This window comes from Monopterus albus, unplaced genomic scaffold, assembly GCF_001952655.1.
Source record: "Monopterus albus unplaced genomic scaffold, M_albus_1.0 scaffold614.1, whole genome shotgun sequence".
NCBI lineage: Eukaryota > Metazoa > Chordata > Actinopteri > Synbranchiformes > Synbranchidae > Monopterus > Monopterus albus.
In genome coordinates this window covers 36,883-46,396 of record NW_018128494.1, presented here as the reverse complement: position 1 = coordinate 46,396, position 9,514 = coordinate 36,883, and the positions used below count along the sequence as shown (strand labels likewise).

Sequence of the window (9,514 nt, the reverse complement as noted above, 5' to 3'; positions counted from 1 at the left end):
CAGCAGTCAGGGAACTGAACAGTGTTACTGGGTGTGTGACCCTGCTGGAAGCCCGTTCCACTGAACCACACCTTCTGGTGCAAAAACACAAAACAACAGCTTTACAATGAATACAGGAATACCAAGTACAACAACTGTTTCCCAGTACACAAACTGGAAGTCAGACAACCAACCAGCGGCTTCACTGGAAACCAGTATAAGATCAATTGCTACATGAGACCTATATGAACCAGCAGGCAGGCCTAAATTTTCTTTAAATCGAGTCTAAGGCTATGTCGACTAAGTGTTCGCATTTAACTAGCAGGGTTTCCTCTCGGCTCAGAGAGGTCCGGCTGAATAAAATCTATGGTTAATCTCCATGGCTGGATGTACCAGGAGGGGCACTGGGGTAAAAATGAGCTGCTGGGCCCCCAGTTAACTCCAACCCTTTGTACATTGAGTCTGCTACTCCTATACTGGAATACTGCCAGGCCCCAGGTTTGCTCTGCGGTTGCTGGATAAAACATGAGTCAGTTTAGCAAAATGCAACATGTGAGCACAACAACTAGATTCTGACACTGGGATCCTCGTCTAAGCCAGACCATAAAATAAGGAAACAAGCCTCCAGTAACACTTGATTTTGGACCGGTGCTAGTATCCAACCGGTTTTTAAATATTTTAAACAAGGACTCAAAGTGAACCTAGGGCTTTGGGGGGGTGCGGGAGCAGGTGTCCGACCTGCCCGGTTGGTAATCCAGCCTCACTCCACAAATCGTCCCACAAAAGGGGAAATGCTTTGGAATATTCACTTTGTCAGTCACAGGCTCAAAGTGGTTTCACATCAGTGCTAGCTTATACAGATAGTTTTTCATTTATACCTCTTCAAATAAATACCTTTTACTATATCGTCAACAAAATAAATCACCTTTAAGTCATTTCAGTTTTGTACACGTAAGAAAAAATAGGTAGATTACAAGCTAGCAGCTTTAACATGGGAGCTCAGCCCGTCACCAACAGCACGAGGATGAGCTGCTCTTCAGTCCACTGGAACACGACCGGCTCCTCATTTGCTCCAAAACAGGCTGAGCAGGTACAACATCACCTACACACACAATAAAATGTACATCACATAGTGTCAGGTGTCTGTGAACTAATCCCTGGTTTGGAAGGTCATATCAAACACCAAACTGAGAGGAAAGCTGTGAGTTCACTGGTGTGAAGACATGCAGAGGAATGTAGGTCCATTACATCTCAACGAGTTATTGTGCTGCGAATGTTCATGATATTCAAGTGTCAACCCTTCACCCTGAGCTGACCGTGAACTCAAAGGTTAATAAATACATACAAGAAACACAGGTTAAATAGTAGTCCGACAGTCTGGGAAATGTGCTCATTTGTTTTCTCACTCTCACATCGGTGTGTTAAACATGAAGCCAACAGGCCACGACTGGCAGCAGGGGAGAGCGGGAGCCTAGACCTGACCAAAGGTAAAAACAATCTGCCTCAAGGTCCCCTAAGGCTCAGTAACAAAGTGGCCAAATGTCAGTTTATGGGGTTGTATCTTGGACTATTCCTTGGCAGCAGTGTTTTCCTGAAGATGGCTTGTGGAGTTTTTACCTTTGGACAAGGCCAGACAAACCGTTTCCTCCTGAAGTGAGAGATTATTTTAGATTAACTCTGCAAAAGAAAACCAGAAGCAGGGAAACAGCCAGCCTGGCTAATACAGCTACCAGTACGTCTAAAAGTGCATTTCCACTGGGAAGTTTCAGGTACATTTCATTCACAGGAACTAAAGTCTGGTGGAAAAGGTCCTGTTCCCTGGGGACAGTTCGTTTGGTGGGAACAGGGCTGAAAGCTCAATAATTAACACATCATATCCTAAACAGAAATGTAAAAACAGTTGTGGCCTACACCAGTCCCCATAAAACCAAAACTCACCATTTTAACACTTCAGTTTTCCCACTGATTAAAATGAACAAGAAGTGTTAATTAGCGAGCCTTATGTAGATTTTGTTACCTTTGGACTGATCCAGGCTAGCTGTCTGGTCCTTATGCTAAGCTACGCTAATAGCCTGCTGGCTGCAGCTTCATATGTACCATACAGTCACCAGAGTGGCACTGGGCTTCATGTCAAATTCTGCAAAAAGGCAAACAAGGGTGTTTCCCAAAATGTCAAACTATTCCCGGAGAACAACAGCTCCGTCACATAAAACCAGCAGAAAACACAATGGAGCCAATAACTTAATTTTAAAAATTAAAAAAAGACCTCAGTGCTTCTAAAATCTTGGATACGGCCCTGCCGAAGAGTCCATAGCTTGAGAGAGATGGTCAGGTTTGTGTTACAGTATCAGACTCTGATAAAGTCGCCCTGTGCAGAGAATGCACTGGGAACATGCATACTACTGAAAACTGTAGACTGCATGTTGCTCTGGGATATTTGGTCTTCGTGTTACTGGGTACTAGACAAAAGCAAAAACAGCTCAGTGTGTCTCAGGTCAGTTTCTGCAGCAACGCAAGGTCCAGTTTGATCAGCTCGTGTTTTTACAACATGAAGCTTCGAGCAGGAGTTCGAGTCGGACCAAGTGCTTTTCACAGTGAGAAATCTTTAGCGTTCATGATAAAAGTGTCTGTGCAGTTAGTGTCATCGTGTCTGCCGCTCCTCCTTCAGCATAAACTGCAAGAACCAAAGAAGGTGAAAAATAAATAAAATCTCTAAAATATAAAACATACATTTTATGTAAAATATAAGTTAATATTACACAAAATAAACATTATAATGTAACTCTTTGAAATTGAATTTAAAACCTATTGCCTTGGTCAGGATGTAGGCCAGAAGACAGCCCCCATCACTTCTCTGTGACTCAAAGGACCAAACCAGGGATTTCGCCAGTTTTAGCCTCTTAACCACAAACAGTCAGCAGCTGGATTAAAGGGGTGAAAACACCCAAACTCACTGGTGTGGTTGTTAAACTCTCACTGCAGACTAGAAGCTGCTCAGTACAGTGAATCTGGTCCATTTGCTGGTGGTTGAATTGATTCACTGAGGGCTCAGCACCGACAAATCCCACAGACAAATTCATCTGTTCACCTCTGCCACGTCTCTATCGGACACGCTGAGGAGAACAGGCAATCTGTAACCAGACCCTCCACAAATCATACCTACTTTATAGCTTTTTGGAAGTTTCACTCTTTGGAAATGTAAACTGAGAGACAAATGAAACAAAACGAACATCCTCTAACAGTCACCTGTGTGGCCATAGGGTTTCTGTCAAGGACTTAAAGGGTCAGGTCACACAAATCACAAACTAGTTAAGTGCCTCCGAAATACAGCGGAGATAACAGACATGTTTGTGTCCTCATAACGCTGTAACAGTTAAAAGGAAATTTTAATTCTCCTCACTTTTGTGTAAAGAAATATAACGATACTGCAGCTATTGTGCTTTTCCCCACAGACTCTGTTCTTCCTGAATGACAGAACAAAGGGGGCTCGCTAGTGTTAGCATCTCTCTTTCATGGGTCCAGCTGTAGTTGTGTAACTTTAGCACTAAGTTACATTACACAGTCATTTAATCTAAGTAGAGCTCTAATCAAGTCAGCGTATGATTACAAAGCGGGTAGCAGAAGGGTTGTATTCACAATAAAACATCAGATCTGTTATGTTTCTTATCTGATGTACCCAGATTTGTTAGTGCTAAATCAGGTCAATCAGTTTCCCAGTTGCAATGAAAGTTGAACGCTATTAACAAGTCAAGCAAACACATAATGTAAGTGATATGACAGGAACGCAGCATAACAGACAGCTAAGCGTGTCATCAGCTGATTAACTGGCCGTCAATTTAATGGTATAACAAATAACTAAGGTACTGCACAAACGAATTAACCAGATGCAAGAAACTAAAACTTCATGCAACCTGGTTTATAAATATCTAGAATGAGAACTGGTCGTGCTGAGGTCTGTGGAGAAGCCACAGTAACTGGGAAAGTGTTTTAATCAGGTGGAGGCACAAATCTTAAAACTTGGGTCAAATGAAACCAAACCTCCCTGCAAAAAGAGACAGCGCTGGAGCTAAGTGAGGACATACTGCCTGTTGTAGTCATTTGGGTGAACTGATCCTTTAAGAACACACCTGGACACAGCCCTGTCTAACCGTACTCAGTAGCGTTCCCTGTTCCTCTGCTGTCTTCTTGATCTTGCTCAGTGTTGGGGGGGACATGCAGGACGGTTAAAGGAGGATCTCTATTTACACAACACACAGGAGGTGTACTATTAGACAGAAGAGTTCAACAGGCAAACAGGAACAAGAAGCAGTGCCAGTGTGTGCACAGATGTTAGTTAGATCGTGCTTTCAGTGTGTGCGTGACTGATGGTGTGAACGAGTGGGTGGGGGGGTGCCTGGGCGTGGCTGGGCTGGCGGGGGCCCACACAGTTGTGCTGCTCACTGAGCAGAGAGGTGGCCTCTCCCAGCCCGTTCTCGGGGCCAGCAGAGGGCGGGGAGTGCTGGGACTTGGAGGAAGGATTTGGGTGGGGGTTAAGGATGCACGATGCTGTGCTGATGGAGGGTGGAGGACTCTGGGACAGGGGTGTGTGGCTGCACGGAGGAGGGGCAGCTTGGGCCAGAGACTGGCTCAGCCTGCGGCCAGAGGAGGAGGAGTTGGTCTGGGCCTGAGCAGTGCGACTGCTCGGCGGCGTCAGCTGAGCGTTAGATGGAAGCTGTTTCACAGGAGGCGTGGCCAATGGCAGCGGAGTGCACATCCCCAGTGGCGTCACGGGCGGCAAAGAGACGGACATGTCCAGGCGAGTGCGACTGCCCTCTGGAGACTGTGGCGAGCTGTCCAGCCTGGACGCCAGGAGGCCGTTCTGGTAATGAGCACGAGTGATCTGAGGAGGACAGAGGCAACATGCAAGTACATTTACTCAAGGCCAAGCATGAAATACTCTAAGTGTTTCCATGTTAAACTACTTTATACTTCAGTATAGGTCAAGGAGTGTTTCCCAGAGCGGGCGCCTTGGAAACGGGTCAGGATTATCACTGTTCCTTTCTCACATTACAACAACATGAATGAAGCTGGTGTCAGGCTGTTGGTTGGGAAACAAGATATTTGGGGACATAGCCCTGGACTCTGGGAACCTGTCGTTAGCTGGTTTTTGCCATTTTCTGTCGTATTGATCCAAAAATGAGCTGAAAAAATAACCAGCCGATTCAGTGGAAATTGAGATAACTGTTAGTTGCAGCCCTATTACATATTTTGCATGAAACTATTAACGTATCTGTTGAACAGCAAGAGAAAAGCAGGTAAAGGTCCAGTGAGAATGTCAGAGCAAAACAGCTTCCTGTTGTTCAGGGACGTCTCCTCCTGCACATCACCGCTCATACTTCAGACTAACAGAGCTCCGGGCTGCTGCGATGACAGAGCTGGTCGAAACCGAACGTTACCTTGACAAACTGCAGGTCTGTGAGCGCACGTACGCAGAAGTCTGGTATGTACTGGAAGGGGGTGCCTGGGATCTGAGTGCTGCTGCCGCCAATGGACCCGCTTTCTGGAGGGCGCTCAGTGCAGGTCAGGGACGCCGAGCGGCTGAGGCTGCCCCGGCGTGACGGAGAACGGAACTCTGAGAATGACAGAGAAGAGAGTGAGCAGGAGAGCAAGGATGGCAAACAATAAAGACAGCAAGGAGAAGCACAGACACACACTTAAATGTACACAAAAGCAGAAAACACACGAGACAGAAAAAGGACATGAAAACAAGATGAATATGTCAGAATACGGGAAAAGATGGAGGCAGCCAGCTGACGTTGACAACGTTGGCAGGAATGAGAGCAGCAGGCACGATGAACACACTGCAACACATCACACAGACACACATGAACCAATGTCAGTGACTGAGTAACACTGTGACAAACAGGCCATGCAATGAGGCAAAGTGCATCGTTTGAGCTTTCTATGGACATGATAGGACTGTGGGAGCTCAGAGGAAGAACCTCTCTCATTGGCTGGCTTTAGTGATGTCATGGAGTGTGAGGGAAGCACCCTTGTAATCTGGCTTGAAGAGTTAAAGGAGAGCGAGCATCGGTGATGATCAGAGAACCTCGGATCAGTGTTGTACAGTGGAGATGAAGTGGGAGGTAAAAGAAACGTGTGCTTTAAGGAACAGTTCAACATTTTGGGAACTTCTCTTATTTGCATAATTACTGAGACTTAGATGAGACATTGATACCAGTTTGCAACTTTGGAGCTATAACCACTTAGCCTAGCTTAGCATAGAGACTGGAAACTCAACCCAAAGGTAACAAAGGCCGCGTCCATATCTCAGGGCTTAATGCTCAGTTCTGATCTTTTTGTTGTGTAACTGACACGTATCTGGCTGTGAACACTGCTGCGCTCCTTGTTACTTCTGGACAGAGCCAGTTAGCTGTTTCCAGTCTTTATGCTAAGCTAGGCTAACTGGTTGCAGCTTCCCATTTAACAGACTGGTAAGAGTGACATCAACCTTCTCGTGTAACTCTCAGAAAGAAAAAGGCAAATACATATATTTCTCAAAGTGTCAAACTCCTCCTTTACCCAGAGGCCTGCGGTCAGAGCAGCCGCCTCGCCTGATGAAAGATGGTGGATCAGTGGTTAAAGGGGAGAAGGTAGTGACAGAGTTGGAAACCAGAGGACACCACATCCAGCAAGTTAAATCCTGCCGAGTGAAGAGGACGCTGTGACGCGACCTGCAGTGATGCAACTAACGATTATATATTTTAAAAAAGCATCATCTACTGTAGTGGCGAAGCAATCGATCAGAAAGGTACACTGATCTAGACAATCTGGTTAATTGTTTAATCAGTTATCAAGCAGAAACTTTACCTGATTGGCAAAATGTAAGAACTTCTCTGTAAACTAAATCTCTGTTGCTGAGACTTTTGGCTTCAGGGAACTGTGATGGTACTTTTCATTCTTTTGACAATTTGGTATTTTTACATCAGAATATATCAGAAATATCTTTGAATGTGTGATGTGTGCATGAGACGTCAGCACAACCCGGGTTAGAGTGAAACCCTCCTGCAGACTCTGTCGCCTCCCACTGGTACGTTTCCTGACTGAGGTTGGGAAAACTGACACCACAGATCACTGTTGTCACTGCACCCATCATTATTTACCCACCAACTCTAAGAGTCTAATTTGCACTATAAAATGCAACAAATGCAAAAAGAAATACTTGTTACAGTTTCCTGGTGTTTGCAATGCTACAAAACAGCAAATCTTAGCATCTGACACCTGGAACCAGCAAATATTTGATGTAACTGTACTTTATACTGGGGGCTGTGCATCTGTGTACTGACACGAATATACTGAAAAGCTTTTGATTTAAATCTAAAATTCTGGTCAGTTTTAAAGTGTCATTTTAGGAAAGTTCATGGTGCTGATGTGTGTTCGGTCAATATTTTCCTTCTTGTTAAATGGAAAAAGCGTTTGCGGAGTAAGATGTTTATATCTCTTCAAGTATCGTTTTGGTAGAATAAGTATGCGACCGACAGAGGCCCCTGGTTTAAATGAGGTACATGTGACCTAAAAGGGCCACGTCTGCCAACAGTGTGTACAACTTGCTGGATCAGGGCTGTGAAGGTGATGACAAAAAGGAAATGGTGAGATCAGCTGAAGGAGGAAACCCCCCCCCCAAGCCCATGCAAGTGTTTACCTGGGAAACGAGAGAACAGAGAAAACCTCTTAAGAGAGAGGCGTCGTGGAGGGGGGGATGCCACTGATGGGGAGAGAGGAGAGGTGACGGCTGAGAGAGAGGACAGGGAGGAGGGGGCAGAGAGAGAAAGAGGAGCTGGTTTATCTTCTCACATCCCTGTTGGAGCTTCACTGCATCATGTACAGGTCTTTAGGTGGATTCATCTGAAAACCTCACAGGGTGCAGCTTTTTGTTTGCACTCTGAAAACGTTCTGTGGTTGTGGATGGTACGACACTCTCGCTCTACTGGGACGTCGGTTCTGAAGGTCCCCTCTGGTTTTTGGACACTGCTCTTGTTTCAATGGCTCATGGCAGCATATCACTTCTGTTCCACTGTCAAACACCACGATCAGAGGTCTTAGGTCACCTCCATTTCTCCAGATTTTATTCAGACGTAAGCAGATGAGAAGCACACCACCAAAAGTAAAAATAAAAAGTCACCAAAAACTAGAAATGTGTGTAAATGTCATATACACCAGGCCTTTTCCAAGGTCCAGTAACAGGGGAACGTCCGTCTTTCCTGTGGCAGTGACATGTCATATAAACAAGTCCTTTTCCAGGGTCCAGTAACAGGGGAACGTCTGTCTTTCCTGTAGCTGTGAAGTAAAAGAAGCCTTGAAAACTGATGCAACAGTTCCTACAGGTTCAAGGCCATGAAAAAGGCCATGAACCCAGGAAGTCAGAGCTTCTCAGGGTTTCACCCTGTAGCAGTAGAAGGAGCCACAAACAGCTCCAGGCTGTGGATGAGGAAAGAACCAGACGGTCAGCTTCACGTGATGGAACGGCAGCACAGGGTCCAGACTTTCCAGGTGAAGAGTGAAAGCAAAGCAGCCGATGGGTGTAACACGTCTGTGGGAACGTCTGCTATGGCAGCAGTGTTTGGTTTCAATTGGAGAGACAATGACACAGGTGTGTTCACCTGTTGGATCCCACTGGTAACTACTGGGAACATGGAGGTGACCTAAAACTTTTGATCAGCAGTGTATACCAGATCTTAAAATATTTTGATATCATCAGCATAGAGTTTGTTTTAATGATCAAATGCTCGGTGGTGAAGAAGCTGATCGTTTACCTACTGATACTACACCGCCTCTGTTACAAGTACAAAAGTAGCAGCGTCAAAATATACTTGAAGTAGCTGAAGTACAAATCTTAAAATGCAGAATGGCTCATTTCAGAAGAGTGTAAACACACTGTGCAGGTTTGAGGCCATCTACTGGCAGGCCACCGACTGGGGCCAGTAAAGTCTATCCCATCTTAAACCTGCAATAAATAACCTATTTTAAAGAGCCTCCTGATCAAACAGAAACAAAGACAGTTATTTTACAGGTCCAGCCTGTGTTAATGATGTAGAAATGTGTTTATAACTGCTGAGTGAAGTTAGTCACGGCGTTCCACAGGGCTCTGTGTTAGGTCCAATTCTCTTCACTTTATACATGCTCCCTTTTAGGCAATATTATCAGGAAGCACAACATAAATTTCCATTGCTATGCAGATGATACTCAGTTATATTTATCTATGAAGCCAAATGAATCAGGTCAGCTGGTCAAACTTCAAGCATGTCTTAAAGACATAAAGGCCTGGATGACCTGCAACTTCTTACTTCTAAACTCTGACAAAACTGAAGTCATTGTGCTTGGGCCTGAAAACCTTAGAAATCTGCTGTCTAATCATATAGTTACTTTAGATGACATAGCTCTTGCCTCCAGTACTACTGCGAGGAACCTTGGAGTCATTTTTGATCAGAATATGTCCTTTAAATCACACAAAATCCAAGTCTCTAGATCTGCCTTCTTTCACCTGCGCAATATTGCA

At 45.0% G+C, this 9,514-nt stretch overlaps 1 protein-coding gene across 2 annotated transcripts in view; it reads right to left on the bottom strand.

Annotated features, from left to right (window-relative positions):
* Positions 1–252: 252 nt before the first annotated feature.
* The window catches only part of LOC109953307 (metal transporter CNNM4-like), a 19,390-nt gene continuing 10,128 nt past the window's right edge, over positions 253–9,514 (bottom strand). The window contains exons 6-8 of one of the 2 annotated variants that reach the window (XM_020588748.1): positions 7,661–7,750; positions 5,415–5,590; positions 253–4,858 (exon numbers count right to left, since the gene is read on the bottom strand). In XM_020588748.1, coding sequence (XP_020444404.1) covers positions 4,313–4,858; positions 5,415–5,590; positions 7,661–7,750 — 812 coding nt within the window. In that variant the 3' untranslated portion in view covers positions 253–4,312. The remainder of the gene's footprint in view (positions 4,859–5,414; positions 5,591–7,660; positions 7,751–9,514) is intronic. The other variant, XM_020588749.1, reaches the window with a different exon arrangement.